Here is a 24353-nt window from a genome sequence, read left to right on the forward strand (position 1 = left end):
ATAAGATACAGTAGTATGTGTTTACAGAAATATTTCACCTCATCCACCTGCATTTCATTTTGTAGCAATGCTTTAGGCTGCAACCACTAGATGGCAGTCAAGGTCTTCCGTTATCGAAACTGTCACGAGCTCGTTTCATGAGACGTTCTTGAATACAGGCAAGACAAATTAACAAATTAAAATAAAAATCTTCTTTTATTTTTTATTTTTTTTTTCAAATCTTAAGAGGAGACTGCATGCTCTCTGACTCACGCTATCTGTGAACGAGGCGACGGAGGCGGCGCCTTTAGAACAACAACTGTGACGTAACGCGCGTTGACGTCACACCAGGGCGAGTCCAGTGTGCAGTGCAAGTGAAAGAATTGCGGAGGTCTCATCAAAACACTGATCGGATCTGCATGCTGTCTTAAAATCATGGAGCATATCGGTGACTGAAACGTAAGTGACCCCTGCTGCACTTTTAAATGCTGGTGATGTTTGCTGTCCAGTCGAGTGGTAGTAACGTAACGTTACATATTTACGTTAAACGTTTGGAAGGAAGCATTGAGGAAAAGGGACTAATTTTTTTGTTTTGATAAGCACACACAGAAGGTGATACGGTGTGATGTGCATTTTGTGCGAGTGATGACTGGCAGGTCGGACGGTGTGTTTTCAAATATTTTCTTGTGCCATTATAAAACATAACGGAGGACGCAACCGTCCGTTCAGTCGTCATCACGCTTTATATTCCGTCATAAGTGCGTTAAACCTGTGTCACGATGTTACAAGCTGTCGAGATGCGTTGCCTTCAGCTTTAGCTGCTTCATTAGCTCAATAACGTTGCGGGATGCTCCAGTAATGTTCCTGTAGCTAAAATAATGAGCTGGGTCATACATCACCTGCTGACATTAAACAATGCGTCTTGAACACACTAGAGATGGAAACCTAGACTTTAGAAAAACGGATTTTGCTTTCTTCTGTCCTTGCAGACTGAACAACTGTTATAAAATACACTCAGCAACATAATCTCAATCAAAAACACAGCGAACAATCCCATTACGGAACTTACTTTTATCAGTCGGTTGTTTTATCAGTTTAATTCATTTATCAGTAATTCCTTTTGAGTCAGAAAACAATTCTGCATCAGCCTGAACTGTTAGTAGGTAATAAACCTCGCTTACTTACTGAAGTATAACTTACTAGAGTTCTCTAAACAGTGGTACTATTAACATGAATGCAATTATGTTGTTTATTATATGAATTTGATATACAGAAAGATTTGCATTTATGCCACCTTTTAAATATCTTTATCTAATATAGTCACATTTGATCTTAAAAGTTATATTTAACAAATGCTTCAACTCAGTAGCTGTTAATGCCATACTTTTCTGCATTTCTTCTTACATGCATGTCACTTTTTGAGAGTTTTCTCCTGTTTTTAAGAAATATTTACCTTTTGATAGTTATTATTTGAGTGTAAAAGTGATTTTAAAATGAACAAGATTTGTAGGTTTAATGCCTAGCTTAATTTGGGTTCATTTTAGCCTAGCAATGTAATAATTTTAAACAAAAAAACTGGTTGGGTTAAAATAACACAGTGTTGGGTTCGGCCCTTTTTGACCCAGCGCTGGGTTGCCAAAATAACCTAAATTGGGTTGTTTTTAGCCCAGCAGTTTTTAGAGTGTATGAAAATATTTGAAACATATGTAGGCTAAACACCTTTTGCAAGAATCGTATAACATTTATTTCTGATTTGTTATATCACTTGGCCTTTGATCCCTAAAAAACCCAAAAGCATGCGTCCAGAATTGCATACTCTGAAGAGGTGCTTTTTGGGAATAAGTAGGCTATTCACTTCACAACCATTAAAAAAAGTATGGTTGATATAGTATGAGTGTAATCCAGATGTACTACATCTGTCATGTTGACCTACAGTACCACCGTCGTGTTGCTTTACTCATTCATGTGGTTTAGGATGAGATCCAGGCTACGTTTATATGTCACATATCTGGGCATCAACCCAAGTCAGACATAGTGCATTGTAATCAGAATAATTAAAAGATGATAAAAGAGCATTGTCCCCTTTTATGTAATTCAGTATGTTTTCAAGGTGGGTCTGAAAACTAATAATAAAGAAAAAAAAGATATTGTAAAAGGTCTTGTAAAAAATTATAACTAGCTTTGTTTCTATTCCCTCACAGCATTTGTCATGATATAAACCAATCAGACATTTTGGCTAATAGTTCATTCCACTGTCTTTTCATCAACCTCTCACTGCAAGAGGTAATCACCGGCCTTTACAAAGACAACTGATGCTGCATAGGTTTAAAACAAAAAGTGCTTTATTTCATGGTCTGAAGAGTGTCACAGTGGGTTTTTTTCTTGCGAGACAGATGCTGACAATGACAAGTGCTTTACTGTTGTTTTGCCAATGACATGCATGAATCACAAATACAGCACATATGTTACTCTCATCCTATATCTTCTGTGCAAGTCAGACTCTGTCTAGCCTTCTTGACTTGTTATGACATCTTCACACCGTTCAACTGTCTGTTATGGACAGCGATGACCCATATTTTTAAGAGAGATTGTCTGCTCGTTCATAGAAGAAGCAGAATTTCGCTCAGCCAAAGGAAATGATGTAAGGTCTAGAGATGAAAGGAGAGCATGGATAATCCTGTTCTCACCCAGGCAGTGATTTATCATTAGAAGGAAATTGGTATTCATTATGATTAGAATTGCTTTAATTACAGTTGATATGAATCCAATCAAAACAGAGATTAAATAGCAAAAACACAATTTTTTTTAAATGCTGAATTACGGGTCTGGTTATATTTTTAGACTCTACTTATCGGAGGCGTAAAGCCAAAAATGAATACTGTCAATATGTATTCATGTCATTCTCCATTCCACATATTTGCCCTGCCATGTCACGCTTGTTTATAGCTCACATAAAAACCAGAGACATTTGACGATGTCAATCATGACGTGAAGAGTTTGGAATCTGTGTTTGGATTTCAGATTTGAATTTTAATCTATTTACAATATAAATATGGCTTTAGAGGACTTATGCATGTGTCATATGAACTACTTTAATGAAGGAGCTTGGTGTTTGTTTGATTTTTATGATGAAGAGCTGTGTAAAGATTCTTCCAAATATTTAGTTTCTTGTCCCTTGGAAATAATGCTGTATATAGGTTATAGATATTGACATCATTTAGATTTTTCAATGAGCTATTATTATTATTATTATGAGTCATATTATTACAATATAAATTACATATTTTAAAATGTTATTTATTCCAGCAAAGCTATTACTCTTCAGTCTTCAGTCAGTGTCACGTGATTTTTCAGAAATCAATAATCTTCTGAATTGGTGCTCAAGAAACATTTCTTATCATAATTGATGTTAAAAATAGTTGTGCTGCTTATTATTTCTTGAATACTTTGATAAATTCATTATTTGATGGATAGAAAGTGCAAAATAGCAGCAATTATTTGAAATATAAATATTTTGTAACATTATAAATCTCTTAACTGTAACTTTTTATTAATTTACTGCATCTTTGGTGACAAAAAAAGTATTAATATCTTCCTTTGCAGGAAAAAAAACATACGTACTGTAAACTTTTGAATGGAAGTGTATTCATGGATTAGTTCATTTACACACAGGCCCACAAGCACACATAAAGAGCTGATCATGCAGAAACACTCTCACGCATGGATTCATTTCCTCTGTATGATTGTCATGCACATAAGATCTTACATAAATAGAAACTTTACTCAGGCTTAATATTGTAGTTCATGCTTTATTTTGCAAATACACAACCTCCAGGTGTAAATGACCGCTGTTTTCTGACCAAATGTTAGTAGGCATCAAGATTAATCTCACTCTAATCTGTGTTTAGACATGAAAGCATTATATGTAATTCCCTTTTTGTTTGTACCACCTCCTCTGTAATATTGCCCGCCTCTGTTCCTCTTTTAGTTTCAGAGATGCTCAAAGTGTTGTCCATGCCATAATAACTTTAGATCTCTTCTACTTGATTTCCCTGCCAAATAGTTTCAAAGGATACAATGCTTCCAGAACTCATTTGGTATTGTTTTTGTTCCATTTCCAGTTTCCTGTCATGTGTTTTGAATACAAACAACATGAGAGATAGATAGGCTCTCTCCCGAAAAGTGCTCTTTTTAAACTTGCATTTTTCATCTATGAAGTCCATGAGACTGTAAGTTGTCCCATTTGATAATTTGGGTTTATGATGGGTGTTGTGTCAAGCCTGCACTGTATGAAACATCTCCATTGCATTGGATGAATGAACCATCTGCTTTAGGACCCAAGAAACAGCACCTTAACAGAGCTATTGATTAATAGTCCTGAAAATGCAGGACTGTAGCATGTATACACAGCTGAGGTAACAGTTGAACAGAAAGTCTCCGCTGAAGAGAAAGTCGCTCACACTTCCTGATTAAGCAAAAGGTCAGGATGTGGTTGTGCGAGACTGCGAACTGACAGTTTAGAGTGACACTGCATTTGCGTGCATGGCAGGGTCTGTATGTGGACTGATTGCTGTGTTTTGTCCATAACCCATTATTCACAAAAACAACAAGCTGTTTTCAAACGGGTCTTTGTGTGTGTATATGGCTTGAGCTGAGTTATTAGTAGAAAACTGCGCAGAAGAAAGGAAAATATTGCTCTTCCAACAGTGATGATGTCATCCCAATACGGTAGTTGTATACCGAAACAGGAGTTGTCCTTTGTCCCAGTGTGCTATGATTAGCCAGAAATAAATTACTCTACCTTCATTATCAACAGAGCAGTCTAGATTGAAAGTGTGTGACAGTGATTAAGCTTTCACCTAATCTACAGCCATCTCTATTTCGAACTACTTCAATTGGTTTATTTTCACAGACTGTTTGAAATGAATGTTTACTTTTTGTTTATTATACACTACCATTGAAAGGTTTGGTGGTCAGTAGGATTATTATATATATTTTACTCTCATGCTCGCTCAGGATGGAAGCATTTATTTAAAGCAGCAAAATGGGATTACATTTGAACTGTTTTCTGACAAAGGTGAATTTTCAGCACCATTATTCAGTGTCACATGATCCTTCAGAAATCATTTTTGCTGATTTTCCGCTCCAGAATCATTCATTTTACATTTTTTATCAATGTTAAAAATATTTGTGCTGCGTAATATTTTAGAGGAAACCTATATATCTGTTCAGGATTCTCTGATGAATATAAAGTTCAGTAGAGCTGCATTTATTATGATAGAAATATTTTGTAACAGTATAAATGTCTCTACTGTCACTGTTCATTAATTTAATGCTTCCTTTCTGGATTTTTTTTTTTTTTTTCAGACCTGAACCTTTTAAACGGTAGTGTACATTTAAATTCTTTCTGAGAGTTATGTTAAAGTCATCTCCTGTCCTACTAATTTTAGGAGGCCTTTACTCAACACCATTTTCAAAACTTTGAACTATTTTTATGTGGTTCATTTGCATGACAACAGTATTATATGTGTGGGTTTCAAAGTGGAAGTGTTCAAAAATTAAACCTTGATATTATCTTGATGTATACTACAAAAACACTACGGATGGCCTATATATGTATTACCTTTACAGTCTAAAGATATGCACCCAGGCACATACAGTAGTGTTTCTTTATAAAATGATATTGCCATCTACTGGCCTGGAGTGCACAATACAATGTTTTTTTAGTAATTTTCACAGATCCTTGTTATCATTTTGACAACATTGCCATATGTATGCACAACTTTTCAAAAACTCAAAGGAAAAAAGCTCTGAATCATTTCTTTCTAGAAATAGTTTTGTGCTTGTCACAATCATAGACTGTGGTCACAATACTAACATTATATAACAATCACATAAGTCTATTCATCTTACAGTATAACAATGGATTCTGTTGAATCAAAGGGGGATGCATAATTATTCACTCATTTTCTTGTTCCTGAAATCTACAACAGCAAGAAAGGCTCATAGCTGATTGGTCTTTGAACATTCTGGAATAATGTGCAGCGTCAGGCTGGTGCAACACATCACTGGGCCTGTCCAGTGCTGCTTAAAGCTCCAGATATGGCTGACCTGTGCACCATTTTCAGCTACTCTACAGTAGTTCCCTTTAAAACGGTCCTGTTTGCGACTTCTCTCATAAGTCATCTCCATTTTTACACAAAGAGCTTTCAGGCATGACTTCTTTGAAGCAGTGTTGGTTGTAACTTCCACTTTCAGATAATTGAAGCAGCAGAGCTCACTAGGGCAACCAAACACTTTTTATTCTCTGATCTGATGCTTTCAGCAAAAACAAAGCCACATTTCATCTGTGCTTTTACTTATTACTAAAACATAAAGGGGCTGTTTGTCTGAATTAATTCTTTTTTCTCACTCCATGGGCATATACTTCATATACTGTAGGAAATATTCGACACACAGGTATGCATAGTTTTCCATTGTAATTTAGCCCTTAAAAATAGGTTATGTTCGCACAGTGGTCCTTTTTTATTTTGGTTAAATCAGGTTAAGTCAGAAACGGTTTGTTTGGTAACCCATGTGCTTTACATGTTCACTGAGCAAAAGACCTCCTCCAGCAGAGGACAAGATGCAAAAACGGCTAGATTTTGGTAAGACAGCCCAGGGATGGAAATTAACTTAAATTGACCCTGGACAACAAAACCAGTCTTAAGGAGCACAGGTATATGTCTAGCAATAGCCAAAAATACACTGTATGGGTCAAAAAAATAGATATTTTAAGATATTTTGTACATTTATGCATTGCCAAAGACTTTCTGATTAGAATTTTCTAAATATTTCGATTTTCTTTGCACCCTCAGGTTCCTGATTTTCAAATAGCTGTATATTGTCCTATCCTAACAAATCACTCATCAATGGAAAGTTTATATGATGTATAAATCTCTCATTTGTGGTTCAGGGTCACATTTGTAGTGCTGAGTAATAAATACAAAACAAGGAACAAAATTTGTGATTTAGCAGATGTGAATCCTTCCCTAATAAATAAAATCCATTACAAAGTTTATATATATATATGAAATCAAGAAGACATTTCTTGTTATTGTTATTGTTCAAATCAGCTGTCCTCCATAATATTTTTTTTTTACTGAGATTTCTTTTCTTTGATGAATAGAAAGTTTAAAAAAAAGAATTTATTTGAAATTGAAATAATATATGTCTATTTAAAAATAAATATAATATCCCTATAATTTAATTAACCTGTCATAAGCTTTAACCTCTTTTATTTTTCTATCTATTCATCCCCTATTTTCATTCATCACTCCATAAATCTGTCTGTACTTACTTTATGAGTGGAAGAAGCGGCTTGTATCTGTTCAGTGTGTTTGTGTTTTGCTCTGAGTGATTCAGTTTAGTGACCACAGCACGATCCTTGAGGTGGAAGACGATTTAATTAACATCAACAAAGATCACACCAGTCGCTTTCATCTGTGTTTCCATATATTCTCCTGATGGAATCCGTATCAAATTGGTGCATTTGGCATGGAGAGATTCTTTTAACTGAATGAAAGTCTGAATGAGGTCTGTGAGAAATCGTTTTAGAGGCTGGTGGTTAATAAGCGTGAAATGTCAAGGCTAATGAGAGTGTGGTAATCATCTGCTACAGTTTCTGGAGGTCTTTAACTGCAGGCGGGAGATGACGGTCATTTCTATTCTTGATTGCTGTGAACACATTATGTTAAATGAGTAGTTTGTTGTGCGGTTTCTGGTGGACGGTATCAGGCAGATGGATGGCTGGTGGGTTGTTGGTTGTGTTTTCTGAATCAGTCGTCCACCCCTTCAAACCCAGACCGCAGCCCACTACCTGCTGCTTTGCCTGCCATGGCCAAAAACCTTCCATCCGCCACAGATTTAGCCTCTTTCACCCTGTCTCCTCTCTCGGTGTCAGGATTCAATCCCAGCATACTGTAGTTTGCTGCATCCTTCATAGCCTAACACTCAGAATGGGAAGTTGCACCACAGAAATTGCAGAAATTCAGCTGATTTTATTGTATTAATTTTATGTGTGCACATTATTTGCATAATTTCTTTAGGGAACTACTAAAACAACAGAGAGAGAGAGAGAGAGAGAGAGAGAGCAAATAAACCCCATTATCACTGGTAGTGAATTATGGCACATGCTGAAAGACATACCTTATTTTCAGTCTTACTTTTTCTGCTCTGATAGGTTTTGGTTATATATCTAATCTTTCACAGTGTCTCCAAATCTTTATGTTTGACAAAGTGTCCACCACCTATTTATTTTATAAAAAGATGAATGATATACTGCTAAAAACAGCATGTAATGTTTTTATACTGTATATATTTATTTATATACGTGTTTACTTCTAGTTCCTATTATTAAATGTTTATAAAATAAAATGTGTGCTAAGAGAAATCCATTTGGTTTAGATTTTATATCAGTGGCACACAGGGATTTTCTAGTTTTATTCTTATAATTTGTATTATTTGCTAATAAAAACAGTAATATTGTGAAACGCTATTAAAAGGTAGATATAGATGTTTTCTTTTCTTGTTAACTTTCTATTAATGTGATTATGTATGTATTATGATTTCCAGAAAAATAATAAGCAGTAAAAAGTTGAGTACTAATAATTATTGATAATAGTTGAGCAGCAAATCAGCATATTAGAATGATTTCTGAAGGATCGTGTGACACTGAAGATTGGATCAATAATGCTGCAAAATGATTCTGCCATAACAGGAATAAATGACATTTTGATATATATATTACAATAGAAAACAGTAATTTTAATAATTTTGCAATTTCACTGTTTTTACTGTAAAAAATCTAAATAAATGCAGATTTGATAATATACATGACCTTTCACAAAAACATTAATCTTAACCCAAATGTTTGACCCTAAGTGTATAATTTCTTTACTCAAATGGTTCATAAATTCCTAGTCCTATATTTGTCAAATTCTGTCGTATATGATGTTTGGTGTCATTTGAGGCATGCAGCTCCTTCATTTAGCTGTGTCTATATAAAGTGTTGGCCTGAAGTTGCGTGTTATTGGGAATCCTTTGTTAGCATCCTGTTTGCGAAACAAGTCATGAATTATCCAGAAATAAACATAAGACAGTTCTCTGGCACTGACTCTCTCTGATTGCAGTTCTATTGTTGTGTTCAATTATAAATGTCCTCATATGAAACAGCATGAATAATGCAGAGACATACTTAGTGGTTTGAGATCAAGCACAAGTCTCGTTCTGTGGTTGTCTCAGGTTAACAGCCTCAGCACCCGCTGGTTCTTCAGTCTCCAGACAGATGGTGACGCAAATGTTGACTCATCCTTTTTGTCCCCTTTTCTCTCCTGCTTTTAGATAACAAACTTTAAGACTGAAACAGAGCCTGGATCACTGCAAATCCTTTACCAGCAACATAAAGTGGGAGCGTAAGAGTGAGATACATTGGTCACTGAAGTAACGCGAGCCAAGATGGCAGGAAGAGAGCGCAGTCCACGCCACAGGCCATGGTCTGTGTACCAAGCCAACACATTTGATTTGTCCTCAGAGATTATGGGGCTGGCACTAACAGGTATTATGATGATGATTAAGTGGGGTTTTACCTATACATTTAACTTACAAGAAGTTTATACCGTAGTGATCATTATGTCAGTGACACATAATCATGTACACATGGTAGTAATCATTTACTTTGTTTTAAAACAAAGATATGAGATATGATTTTCTGTGGTAATAATTCTAATGCCACAGATTCTCTAAATAGTCCTTTAAGGGATAGTTCACTCACAAATTAAATCACAAAATTAAATAGAATTCAAAAGGAATTCTGAAAGGTTTTAATTCTGTAATATTTTATTTACCCTCATGTTGTTCCAAACATGTATGACTTCTTTTTTTTTCTTCTGAGGAACACAAAAGAAGATAATTTATTTTAAATTTGATTTAAATTTGTGATTCAAGTTTAAATTAGTCTTTTTTTAAAATCATATAACCACTTATGATATTTAATAATGAATTTTAAATTTTTTCTTAATGAGTTAGATGCAAACATGTTATCATACACGCAAAAATATAAATACCATAATTATCGATAGATGTCAATATTTATGTTTCTTTTTTGTCTGAAAACAGTGTGGGTGATGTTTTTCAATTATGTGATGATCAAAATTGAACTGATTTCTAATCAGTAGTTTAAAATCAGATGCACAGTTTGTCTAAATCAGTTATGTAATTATCATTTATGTTTTAATTTGTGTTATGACTATTCAAATTCCCCTGCTATTTGACTTTGTTGATTTTTCTTAGATATACGGTTCTTTAAGTTCCTGTTTCTGTCATTCAAATTCCACATCCTCTGAGACGTGGAGGCGATTCTTAAACAGAGAATTTTGCCAGATGCTGATTTGCCCTCTGATTATTCCTCTAATTTCAACATGTAATAGATAATGCACATCTAATAAAAAGTTTCTGTGTTGTGTTTCACGTGTGTTTAGGAAACAGTCAGGATCCTGATGAGCCGGCGCTCGAGTTCAGTCTGGGTGAGTATCAGCAGTTCAGTCCATCAGAAAATGATCAAGGTGCAGCGTCACCAAAGTTTCACCAAAGCTAATATCCACTCCTCAGGATATGTGTGTATCAGTGAAGTTCTTCACCTCATATTTTTGGCTACCAGAAGTAACAACATGCAGCCTACTGTCTGTGTGAAGGAAATACACTCTTTATGAGCCTCTTAGCTCACATGCAATAAACATCTATGAGCTCTTAAATCAAATATTTCCATTGTGGTAGGTGCATTGGGTTTTGTCTGACTTTGGCTGTACTCTTTGGCAGTTATATTACTTTTTCCATGATGAAACGTCATGCTGATGGCAGTTAGCCACCTTGGGTTATTTGTACTGTGCATCACAAGAAACATTTCATATGGTTGCTTACAAAGACTGGATTCTAATGCTACTATAAATGTAATTGAACTTTTCTCCTTTCATGATTAATATACTGAATTGTTGTCTTCTTTTCCCAGCATGCAGTGAGCTGATCACTCCATCACTGGACCGTAAGCCCAGTAGCTTTGTCGCAGTGAGCTGCACCACCCCCCCACAGGCGTTTTGGACCAAACATGCACAGACTGAAATTATAGAGGTGAGCATAAGTAGATATTACTAGGTTTTGGAACATGTGGAACCATGTAGCATGTAAAACTGGCCCTAATATCAGATTTTGCATATTGAGGTGAATTTAATGCATGCATTTCTCTTTTTTTCCTAGGGCACTAGTAATCCAATCTTCTTGAGCAGCATTGCCTTCTTCCAGGAATCTCTGATTACCCAGCAGACTAAAATCAAACTGTCTGTCTACGATGTGAAGGACCGCTCACAGGGGACTGTAAGACAGACACCTGCTATTCTTAACATTCTGCACTGTTTTGCTCAGCCTCATAAACTCTCTGTTTTATTAGATGTACCTGCTCGGTTCGGCTATGTTTACAGTGAAAGAGCTGCTTCAAGACAAACACCACAGGCTACACCTCACTCTGCAGTATGTGAGATCAATATAGGCACAAAGCTGATGTGTAATCCCATAGAATTTATTAGGAATTACAGTAAATGTAGCCTGACACCTATTTGTGGGTATTTCATTGGCTCAGATCAGCAGAGAGCGAGCGGATGGGTAACATTACCATCATTGGATGGCAGATAGAGGAGAGGAGAGACCAGCGAGCTCCTCTGGCACGTTCAGACACCGTTAATGGCAGGGTGAGTGCTTACACATGCTGCTCTTCACACTTTACATTAGTGCTCCACTGATTTGAGGTTTGGCCACTGTCCAAAACCAATATTTCAATTAATTTTATATATATATATATATATATATATATATATATATATATATATATATATATATATATATATATATATATATATATATATATATGGACAATATATCTATTATCCATTGATGACGCCATTATTATTTTAGTATCAATTATAGTGTCTTATATAGTATTTTAGTATCATTATATGATATTATAATTTTATGAATGGTTTTTTTTAATAGTTTCTATTAATTTATTTTTTATTTATTTTAAAATAAAATATGTATAGATTTCATTCATTTTTTATATCATTTTTAAGTTCTTCAACTTAAACTAAATGAAACTAAACAAATAATTGTATTTATATTCAATTGAATTTCAAGAAATATTTATTTCAGTTAATTCATGTTTTCTAATGGTTTTAGTTTTAGTAATCACTTGTAGTCCATGATAACAACAGTGACTTTCAGTTGTAGTTTTTTTTTTTTTTTTTTTTTTAAGAGAAAGCTAGCACTTCTGTTAAAAAAGACGGGAGTCTGTTTTATTTTTGTACAACTGTGTCTATGTAAATCTCTGTCACGTAGAGCATGACAGTCTTCTGTATAATCGCTCACGTGTTTCTCACAGATGGTATTACCTGTTGATGAAAGTCTGACCGAATCCATGGGAGTAAAAGCAAAATCAGCATCTCTATGTAAAGACGCTCTTTTAAAGGCAGGTGAGTGTGTATATACAAAACAATCTTAATTATTGCAGCTACATTCCATCTGGAGGAAGCCGTTTATTTCTAATGTGCCCTTCATAACTAAACCAATGGGCTGTAGTCTTCACTTCCTGCTGTGAAGACTCATGAATGCCACAAGCTCTGAAAGAGGTTCTGAAAACGGTTTCTGCAGCCATTAAAACACAAGAGTGGTTATTTGCAGAGTGTTAAATATTCGGTGCGAATAGATAATGCGTTCTTTGACTAGATTAGCATTTTCTAAAGATAGAAATAGTGGTTTGAGGCAACTAATGTAAGTGTTCTTTAAGTTTAGGTTAAAGGCTTTAGTTCTGCTTCAATAAATTGCTGCATCACCCCAGCATGTACACAATTTTACCCCAAATATTGTGGTAACTGTTACAATAAGGTTTCATTTGTTTAAATTGTTTATTAACACCAATTAATGCTTCATTGAATGCAGTAAAATGCAACGGATGTTCTTTTTTCAAGCCCCTCACTACTACACACACCCATTGATTGATTTATTGACTGATTGATTGCAGTGTTTGGAGGCACTATTTCACGGATGTACCGATTTCCCACGACTGATGGAAACCACCTGCGTGTCCTGGAGCAGATGGCAGAGAGCGTGCTCTCCCTGCACATACCAAGACAGTTCGTTAAACTACTGCTGGAGGAAGATGCTGCCAGGTTAATGCAATTCACTGTTAGTGCTCATGCTCAGGATGACTCTTTTGAAAGGAGACATGAAATGGAAAACCTACATTTATTTTTATTTATACAAGCTAAAATAAAAAGTTTAAAGTCCCCAGTTTATTTTATTTTTATTTTCTACACTTCTGAAACATCAAGAATAGGTAACCCAAAAATGAAAATTTTCTGAAAATTTCCTTACCTTCACACTATTCAAGATGGAGATTAGTTTGTTTCATCATCTGAACATGTTTGGAGAAATGTAATATTACATCACTTGCTCACCAGTATATCCTTTGCAGTGAATGGGTGCCGTCAGAATCAGAGTTCAAACAGCTGATCACAATAATCCACAAGGAATCCATACAACTTCAGTCTTGTAAAGTGTCAAATAAAATATGTGTGTTTGTAAGAGACCATAATCATGGCAACGCTTCCTCCGGTGAAAAACTCCATCCTGTTTTCCTCCAATGTATTTGTTTAGAACTGTTTTGGAATCTGTGAGCATATGCATATGTCTCTCCTGATTCGGACTAGACAACGTTTTACTGGAAAAAGCAATATAATGGATAAAGGATGTTTTAATGGTCTATTTGTTTCTCACAAACATGCAGCTTTGCACTTAACAAGACATTAATTGATTGTGGATTACTTTGGGGGTAACTGTAATGTTTTTATCAGCAGTTGAACTTTCACTCTGACGGCACCCATTCACTGCAGCGGATCCATTGGTGAGCAAGCGATGTAAAGCTAAATTTCTCCAAATCTGTTCTGATAAGGAAAACACTCGTCTGCATCTTGAATGGCCTGATGGTGTGGAAAGTGAAATTTTAATTATGTTTCATTAAGAATTGGTCAAGAATCACTTTCTGCGCAGCATATTACATTTTGACAATGCGGAAGTTACATTGATTTGTAAGATTCTAACTAGCAAGACTGAAGCACTATTAGTTTATATAATATTTCATTTATAAATAAGATTTTATTCTATTGCACATTTCTGTCTGCACGCAGGGTGTGTGAGTTAGAAGAGTTGGGTGAGTTGTCCCCCTGCTGGGAGAATCTGAGGAGACAAATCATCACTCAGTACCAGACTATCATCCTCACCTATCAGGAGACGCTCAGTAATTTACATGAATACAAGGGTGAGTGTTGTGGCACCTGCTCAACCAGAAAGAGGAAGTGAGAGCGATATAATTAAAGGTGACTTCAACATTTTATTTTCTATCCATCAGGTCCTTCCTTCAAATCTAGCACTCTGAAAGGAGAGAAGAAACTGGAGTTTATACCTACAAACCTCCACGTTCAGAGGATGAGAGTGCAGGGCGAGTCCGGCTACGGTGAGAGATCTGTGTCCAATATTTGCATTTCAACATTGAAATCCTTCAATATTCTTGTCGAAATGGGTTGGTCTTTATGTAATGTACATCTCTGAACAGATCGCACATATGACGTGGTGACCACTGGGGCCCCTGCGGCACATCACCAGGGCTTCAAGGGCAGCGGATTGAGGAAACTCATTCAGAAATTTGAGGAAGCCAAAAAGCAGTAAGATTTCTTATTAATAAATTGGTCACGAATATGAATACATTTTTTTTGTGCTGCCCTGCTTTGTTTCTTGGCTTTTCTAATTCTTTTTTATTTTTTATATTCTTTATTAGTGTATTATTTTTGTAGCAAGAGGTATGGAAGCGTTTTTGGCTGCAAAATAAAAAAGCTAAAAAAAAATACTACTTACTATTACAATAACAACAAATTATGCATAATTACATGCAAGTAACCCTAATCTTAAACCTAGCCATACTGTATAGTAAGTACATGTAGTTAATTAATATAACTCAGTACTTAAATGTATAATTACACTGTAACAAGGACATCTTAAAATAAAGTATAACCTTTTTTTCTCAAAATTGTGAGCCTGTATCTCAATTCAGAATTTTGATTTCAGAATTGTAAGTTTATATCTTGCAGTGTTATAGACTCACAATACTTTTTTTTCTCAGAACTGCGATACATAAAGTATGGAAGCCAGTTTCTGTCACTGAATAAAAAAATAAAAAAAGGTTATTGCGAATTTTTATCTCACAAGTCTCGCCTTTCTGACTTCATTTCTCACAATTGTGAGTTTACATCTCACAATTCTGAGAAAAAAAGAGAATTGTGAGTTTGTATCAGGTAGGGGTGCTCCGATCACGATCGGCCGATCGTTAATGCGCATTTCGTCAGTAAAGCCGGTTTTCTAATCAGCGGTTAATTCCATCAGGTGTGTGATTTCACATAGAGCAGCTGTTACTACACAGAGCCGTTGTTAACTGAGAAGATGGGCCAATAAACGCTGAAAATTAACGTGATTTGCGCATCTTCTCTATTAACAACGGCTCTGTGTATTAACAGCTACTCTATGTGAAATCACGCACCTGATGGAATTAACCGCTGATTAGAAAACCGGCTTTACTGAGGAGATACGCATAACGATCGGCCGATCGTGATCGGAGCACCTCTAGTATCAGGCAATTTAGAGATGTAAACTCACAACTGCCAGAATTGTGAGATCTCGATTACCTTTTTAATTTTTTTATTCATTGGTGGAAACTGGCTTCCCTAATAAACTCATAATCATATTATAATTACAGAAATAATGTTCCAGAGAGCAGAACTTTTTTATACATGATTATTTTATTTCACATTTATCTCATGACTGCGATTTGTAATCAACTGACTTTACGTTGTTTGCTTTCCGATCAGTTCAAGCGAGGGTGAAAGGTGAGTTTCAGGGTTGTTTTCCAGTCATTTTCATATGTGGTGGTGTTTCATCTTGTTTATGATCTGTCAGGATCGAGCCCTTGCCTTAACTTCCATTAAATGTGGAGGATCTTTCTTGTTTGCACCAACATTTGTGTTTTTAACGGTTAAACTGCTCTCCCACCCCATCCAATTATGTGCACTTGGCATTTGTGTACGTTTTCTGTGAATGCTTGTATATCACACCATCTCATAGTCAACTTGGTCACAACTTGTGCAGCTGATCAAGTGATTAATTACAAATGGGGAATTGGAGAATATGTTGTTGTTTTGTTTTTAATGATCTGTCTCGTTTCAGTGCCGGGGAATCTGCTCCTCTTTCTATGCGGTACCAGCCACAGGATGTGTTGAAAGCTAAAGAAATCATTTCCCATATCAACACTCTGAAGACGCAGGTCAGCTACTACACTGAGCGGCTGTCCCGCGCTGCCAAAGAGCGCTCAACCAATGCACTGGAGAGGACCCTCGCTATCCTCACAGACAAGGTGAGAGGATTTGCATGAACTGTTTACAGTCGATTCACTGACCATCAAATACATATTTCCCACAGAATTGTCAAGAGCTGGCTGAAATCCACAGTCTATTCTGATTGTCTGGCTTTACACCACTTAACAAGGGCACACAGTCAGGGCTCTGAACTGGTTCAAGGGACAAAAACGAAAACCAGAAACAAACGAAATTTTGACAGGAGCAGAACCAGAAACAGAACCTAAATCAAATTTTATAGTTCCGAACAGAATCCAAAATTTGAAATGGCCATTAACCTGTTAACCCTCTTGAGTCGATTAACGCGTATACATGTTATGAGTCATTTTCTCCTGATAACCCCGAAAAGAACTTAAATTACGTAAAGATAAGAGCAATACATCAATAGAATCTGTAAACGGTCCACTTTTTGTATACAGGCATAATAACAACCAAAATTTGTTTATTTATAAAATGAAGATAACAAACAAGGTGTTCTGTCTGCAGCCTTTGTCTGTGCTGATCTTCATTTACAAACGCGTCATTAAAATGAATTGTAACTCAGTGAATACCCAACGAAGAGACATGAGAGAGATCTATAGAAAGCTTGACATGTATACAGTGCTGCCGAAAAACAAATATTGTGTGATAAAGTAATCCATATTAAAACAAGGCAATGTCCGTTTTTCACGTCTCCCTTCATTATCTTCTAATGTGACCACGCCCCCGCGCTAAAAGCTCTATTCAGATTCTAATGTTTCACTGAAGGGCAACTGCTTGAATACGCCCACACAACAGAAGACAACGCAGCCAGACTGTTCTTCAGGTTTTTTTATTTTACTGTTTGCTTCGCGATGAGAGGAATAAGACATAATTCACCCCAAAAAGATGTGATTTGGATTTCCTCAGAAAAAAAAGAACGAAGCGCTTTATTCAGCAGAGATCATAAACATGATTAATTCTCTTTTTTTATACAATATATATATATATATATATATATATATATATATATATATATATATATATATATATATATATATATATATATATATATATATATATACTTGTACTAGTTTTCACATAACGTGTAAACATTTTACTAGTTAGACTTTTTCCAAACTATAATATAATTCTAAACATTATTATTAGTATATTTATTTTCATTTTTTTATGTAATGTATGTAATTTGTTTTGGAAATTCATACAAATGCTATTTGGGTTTCAATATATTTATTGTAGATTCCATTTACCATTTTATCATTTACTATTTAAAAGTGCTACCGAGAACCTCGGGGATGAGAAAAGGGTTCACTAATGAAAGTTTAAAGTGTGTCTCATGCTCTACAGATCTACCAAGTAAAAGCTGTTGAGGTCCACTTAATGAGTAAGTGTCTCCCTCAATCTCTGTGTGTCTCTCAGACGCGGCAGCTGGTGACAGTGTGTGACAGTAAGCTGCTAACTACAGCTATCCAGGCACTGAGTGCTGCCCGCCCAGAGTTCATCGCCTCCAGAGGCTCTCCGTCCACCCACGACACTGAGCGTGTGGTCCTGAGGAACGACCAGGGCTCTCCACAGGCCAAATGGAGCGGGAAAGGGAACAGAGCATCCGCAAATTTAAACTGGCAGGAGGAAGAGTGGGTAAGATTCAGAGACTGAAATTATTCTTTTCTCATGAATTTACCTAGAAATCTGCAGAAGCTGATTTATTCCTGTTTCTGCTTCAGGAAAAGATCTGGCTGAATGTGGATAAGAGTTTGGAGTGTGTGATCCACTGTGTGGACAGGCTGCTGACGAGAGAGCGCTCACAGAGTGACAGCAGTGAAGACGTCTTCCTGTCTGACCAGCAGACCAACACCAGCAAGAGAGGTAGCCAGGGCAATGCATTCTGGATCAACCCTGGTGACGGCTGCTCCACCCCCCTGACCTCATCACACCCTCTTTCAGCTCAGTCCTCATCACACTTACTGAACCCTGCATGCCCATCCAGTCCTAACACTCGCTCCTGTAGGTTCCACTCTGTGTTACATTCTGATTCCTTTTAGAAATGATCAGATAGCGCAGATGCTTTCCGTTTTACATCCACTTCTAGTGCCACAAGTGATAATTCTGCATGCCATGCAAAATGCAGAATGCCTGCTTGCAGTTGCTTTTTTTTGATATGCATGTATATGCTAACAAACCAAAATTGACATCACAAGATTTTATAAAGAGTTGGCTTTAAAAGTCATTAGTATTGGCACCGTTGTCTTGAACAGCACTTGTTCTTTCTCTGTCCGGCTTTAGATGGCAGTCCCAGTGTTGAAGGCTCTTCTCCTGGTAAGCGTCTCACTGCAAACTATTTGTTTCAGCTGTAGTTATATTTGTGGGCTTTCCAGTTTCAGCTGTCTGTATTTATGGCTCTAGGTGAATGGAGTGATGCTCTGTATCCCCTCCTGACCACTCTGAATGAGTGTGTAGCAATGATGAGCGACAAAGCCAAGAAGTCGATGGTGTTTCTACTGATGCAAGACAGCGCTCCCACTATCGCCATGAGTTTGTCACTACAGTACCGCAGGGATGTGGTTTTCTGTCAGACAGTTAGTACAGACTATTTAAGAGAAATAACATCATTTTATTGCCAACCAGGCCCACATAGAATGTGCTTTGTAGAAATGAGAAACTCTTCTCAGTTACACCCAATCTCATCACCCATTACATTACATTTGTTGAACATTACAGTTAATCTGATATTGTGTTCAGCTACCAAAAAAGATAAAGCTGAACAACTTATAATGTTTAAAATGGGTTTAATTAAAAATAACAACTAACAAATTTTTTTTGTCAAGGCCTTTCTAAAAAAAAAAAAAAAAATATATATATATATATATATATATATATATATATATATATATATATATATATATATATATATATATACTTAGAATATATTGCAAATATATACAAATGGTACCAAAACATATCTTGTTCATTTAGACTATAACATTTACATAAATATATTTTAAATGTTTCATAAAAATATTTTTTCTCATTTGGATTTCCTGTTTAGTAATATATATAAAATTTATTAAAATTTATTATCCTAACAGTATATTTTTACATGTATATTATATATAAAGTATGCTTGCATTAACCCAAAATCTATTTTAAGATTGGAAATGTATTTTCCTGCTGCTTTAGGTAATGTAATATATTTTGTAATATATTAAACCTTTAAATGTAAAGCTGCACTGCTAACAATATTTATTTAGCATATATATATATATATATATATATATATATATATAGGTTTTTTTTTTTTTTTTTTTTTTTTAAGGTTTTTTTGCCACATGGGGGTTTACGCCATAATCATTTTTACAGAGATTTTTCGTATTGAAAATGTTTCTGCTTACAGAGTACTCTACAAAACACTTTAATAATACAATATCCCTAGCTGACTATAAATTAACATTTCATGTCCATTCTAATAATATGCATATTTTTTTGTAGCTGACGGCCCTGATCTGTGGCTTTGTGATTAAACTGAGGAACTGTCTCAGTGACAGTGGCTTCCTCCGACAGCTCCACACTATCGGTTTACTGGTCCAGTTTGAGGGGCTCCTGAGCACCTACGGTAAACATACAAACACATTTCAGTTCATCTTGCATGTGTGAAGGTAAACCTACTTGAATGTGTGAACTCTGAGCTCCTCTTTCATCTTAAAGGGGAGGAGCTCGCCATGCTGGAAGACATGAGTGTAGGCGTCATGGACCTCCGGAATGTCACCTTTAAAGTGACCCAGGCGACCTCCAGCTTCAGCCCCGACATGCTGCCTGTCATCACGGGCAACAGAGATGGGTTTAACGTGCGTGTTCCTTTATCGGGGCTGATGTTTGATGTGTTACCACGGGAGATCCAAAATGGGATGCTGCTGCGAGTTCAACCGGTATTATTCAATGTAGGAATCAATGAGCAACAAACGCTAGCGGAAAAGTAAGTGTATGAATTGAATATACATGGTTTCTTTGTATGGACTGATTTAATCAGTATTTATATGCACTGGAAAACTTGCATAAGCACATAAATTCACTCTTAATAACATTCTAATGTTAGTGAATTATAAATGAACAGTTGCGTGCCTAAGGTTTGTTTTTTGCATAAAGCACCCTCAGACCATCTCTAGGGCCAGGTCTCTTTCTACTCAACCCTTTCTTTACAGCTATTTGTCACTCTCAGCAAACATGCAGCAACGTGAAACGTGCAGCAAGATTCACAAGCAATGCCCAGTTTGGCATTTAAAAAAAAAATGGTTCAAACACAATAAAGCTCATTTACACACACTCAGATCACAGAGATCTCATTAGGCAGCTGTAGCTACACATGCAATTTTGTGGTTTTATGAGAGGAACCTCACAGCTTTTCTTACTCTTTCATTGTGTAAAATTAACTATATAGTTTTAGATGAAACATGAAACATTTTTATCTTAATGCATCACCCAGAGTGTGATTGTGAATTTTGCATTTGGAAGGTTTAAGTAGTTTATTTTTTCGTTAATTTAGCATACATTTTAGTACATGTTATTGATGAATCATGTATGGATTGAGAAGACCTTTGTATGTAGATTTAACGCACAATGTGTGCGTATGCATGCTTAGTGAATGAGAGCCGATATTTTCCTCTTCAGTTATTCATACATTCTAATTAATTTGACTGTCAATATACAATATATATTTTATATATACAATGTAATTTTTAGTATTGATGTTCATTTTGTATTACTTTAGGTTTGGAGACACGTCGCTGCAGGAAGTAGTGAACATGGAAAGTCTGACTCGTCTTGCTTCCTATTATGACCAGTTTAAAGAAGTACTGCCTGAAGACTGTGAGTCCTAAACTCTCTGCATGAAAGAAAGTTGGTAGATGGTTTATGTCAGTCCTAACCAGCTGAATGACTCTATCCGTAGGTCTGCCCCGCTCTCGCAGTCAGATCTGTGTACCTGAGCTACTCAAGTTCCTCAGTCAAAATGTTAATGCCAGGAAGAGCAAGAATGTGGACATCCTGTTGCAGGCAGCAGAGGTACAGTGATCTAACATCATTATTATGTTCTCTTGCATCTATACTGAAACATGGGAAATCACAATTCACTTTGTTTTTGATTCATGGAGCTGCGATCTGAGACTCTCTCACTCTTTGTAATAGTTTGAATGTACCTTATCAGGATGGTATCTTTCTCACTTGTTATGGTCAGATTTGTCGGCGTCTGAATGGTGTGCGTGTGACCAGCTGCAAGAGTGCAAAGGACCGCACGGCCATGTCAGTGACCCTGGAGCAATGTCAGATCCTTCAGCAAGAGCACTGCATGGCCCCCCAGGTCTTCACACAGGCTTTGGACTGTATGCGCAGGTGAGACCACAGTTTACACTCACACATTAAGGCCGGATCACACCAAGGACAAGAACTATGAACGTTAAAAACATTTGACAGGATTTTAAAGCAGCAGACCACAATAAACAGAATGTTAACCTTTGTTGTGTGGACGCTAATATAGTTCTAGTTATAAATATTGGACCTTTTCTCTCTGTGTTTCACAGTGAGGGCTGCAGGCGAGAAAACACCATGAAAAACGTTGGCAGTCGCAAATACGCTTTCAACTCCCTCCAGCTGAAGACTTTCCCTAAACCGTACAGACCTCCAGAGGGCACCTTCGGGAAAGTGGAAACTTGAACTGAAAGCAGTCCGCTCGCGACTAGAACTGCATGTTTCTCCTCGTTCGCTTTACTTAATCACCACATATCTGAAGGAAAGTTTTCTTATGCACAGTCATGCTGAAATACGCTCTGGTTATCATCCAGATGACAATGTTAATATTTCAACATCCCCAACCTCTTGGCTCTAAGAAGAAAGTAGATAGGGAAAGAAAATCACTTGAACATAAATGAGTAGCTCACTTGTTTATTGCACTGAAAGCAGGTAAGAAGGCCTTTACTCTTAATATAAAAAAAATAACTGATGATTTTATTTCAATTCGAGAATTTCCCAAATCATCTAATCCATTCCGTCTGTGTTTAATAAGTACATCTTTCAGTACTTTCCTGTACCAAACTTAGTCTTTGTACTAAAAAACTAATTTCAGAACTATCAGCACTGAAGCAAAGCTGTGTTTTATCATCCTTTAGATTGGAAGTTCAATAGGTGATGTGTATGTGCTGTGATAAAGTAAATGATTTGTTCCTAAGTCATCCAGTTTTAAGATTTATAAAGAAAATCAAGCTGTTAAATTAGAGAATCCATATATGCACCTCAATGTTCACCCTCACTTCATTTAAAGTGTACACAATACTAGCTGCCTTAAGAGAGTCCTCCATTGGTTAAGATACATGTGTAGATACGTCTAATCTGTGTATGACTATTTGTGATGTGGCAGATTATGTTTTATTTATTTACAGTAAGACTCTCTCTTTACGAAAGTGTTAGTGCTTTAAGGCAGGCCTTTCCACTTCTGACTGTGCATTGTACGGGTCGTAGAGTTTAAGAGGACGAGCTTCCTCGTACTGTTTCCAAGCACAGCTAGTCTCTGTACAGTGAGCATACTGTGTGAATATTCATTCTTTGTAAGGAAATATGTTAGAAGACACTATTATGTTCATTAACTGTTTGTATGTTTTCATATTCCAGTGTTTCTTTGTAGGACATTTATATTGGTTGATATGAATGTCAGTACTGATCTAACAAGGAGCACTGCTGCAGCTGGTCCAGAAATGTGAAGAATATTTCCTGCCTTCTTTTGTTTTTGTAAAGCAGAGGGATGCATTTAGACTATTTATTTAAGTGTTATAGAAAACCATGTTAGGCATTGCATCATAAAAGGCTAAGACTAACTCTACATGTAATGATCATCAGCCTTTGTCTCTGCACAAATAAATGCACAAATGGACTGTAATTTCTGGTTTGTATATTGAAAGAATGAACAACTGAAAGCTTGTATTTGCATTTTGCAACTTGGGAGACAAGAGCATGGATCTCAACCTCTGCTGAAATTATTATTATTTAAAAGTCTTTAAAACCAGATGCACTGCATGGAAGGTAGGCTACAATTGTTACTGAAGTTTACACTTAATTGTTATTTTTAATAAATTTACATTAAATTATTTTACAACTTAAGTCATTTTATTTTAACTTTTCATGTAAGAGTTTATCCTCTATTGTTAGTGCTAAAGCACTAAGAGCATGCTGCCCTATTGGTCTTACAGTGTCTGTTTTTATTTTTTAATGTATGTGCAAATACTTTGCTGTACAAAATGCCTCTCTCTTCCCTCCAAACATACAGCTTTAAAAATAAAATTACATGCCACATTAAACTTCAAGCTACTTCATTGCATTGTTCACTATTTTGTTCATATACTAAGATACAGGACTATGACCATTGCTAATTATATAAATAACATTTATTTATTTATTTAAAATGATGCATTCAAGTTTTTAGTATATTTGATCTGCTGGGATCAGGGAATTTTCTGGGTGTTTCCCATTATGACTGTCATGCCTATACCTTTGCATACTGATGAAACGCTTAGTTTCCTGACTTAAAAAACTGAAATAAAATAATAATTACATGCAAGTATATCACACCAATTAGCATTGGTTTTGCACACTAGAAAGCAGTTGTAGGAGTTATCAATGTACAAAAACAAAAGCTGTGAGCTCGTAATATGTATGGAAATGTTTACTTTGTTGTAGTTCCATGAAAATCCATGAAGACTATGACGCAGGAGCCTATTAGAATGGTTGAATAAGATAATCGAAGGTCAGTAGCAAAGACATTGCTTAATAAAATGGGATTAAATAATAATTATATTTGTCTTATTTAACATACTG

General features: G+C 36.0%; 1 protein-coding gene across 4 annotated transcripts; it reads left to right on the forward strand.

Annotated features, from left to right (window-relative positions):
* Positions 1 to 313: 313 nt before the first annotated feature.
* On the forward strand, positions 314 to 23836 carry inpp4aa (inositol polyphosphate-4-phosphatase type I Aa). Of its 4 annotated transcripts, none has more exons than XM_052566070.1 (24): positions 314 to 438; positions 9361 to 9574; positions 10497 to 10541; positions 11024 to 11142; positions 11269 to 11385; positions 11459 to 11538; positions 11648 to 11756; positions 12443 to 12533; positions 13082 to 13229; positions 14247 to 14377; positions 14468 to 14572; positions 14672 to 14780; positions 15978 to 15995; positions 16333 to 16519; positions 17919 to 18137; positions 18224 to 18503; positions 18783 to 18815; positions 18903 to 19075; positions 19986 to 20109; positions 20202 to 20469; positions 21262 to 21359; positions 21442 to 21554; positions 21727 to 21881; positions 22070 to 23836. In XM_052566070.1, the coding sequence occupies exons 2-24, from the start codon at positions 9475 to 9477 to the stop codon at positions 22200 to 22202; spliced, it is 2955 nt and encodes a 984-aa protein (XP_052422030.1). In that variant the 5' UTR covers positions 314 to 438; positions 9361 to 9474; the 3' UTR covers positions 22203 to 23836. The 4 variants fall into 4 exon arrangements, with proteins under 4 accessions (XP_052422030.1, XP_052422032.1, XP_052422031.1 ...); XM_052566072.1 differs by having other exon boundaries at positions 18224 to 18365; XM_052566071.1 differs by lacking the exon at positions 15978 to 15995.
* The last annotated feature ends 517 nt before the right edge of the window (positions 23837 to 24353 follow it).

Source organism: Carassius gibelio, chromosome B9 (genome assembly GCF_023724105.1).
Source record: "Carassius gibelio isolate Cgi1373 ecotype wild population from Czech Republic chromosome B9, carGib1.2-hapl.c, whole genome shotgun sequence".
NCBI lineage: Eukaryota > Metazoa > Chordata > Actinopteri > Cypriniformes > Cyprinidae > Carassius > Carassius gibelio.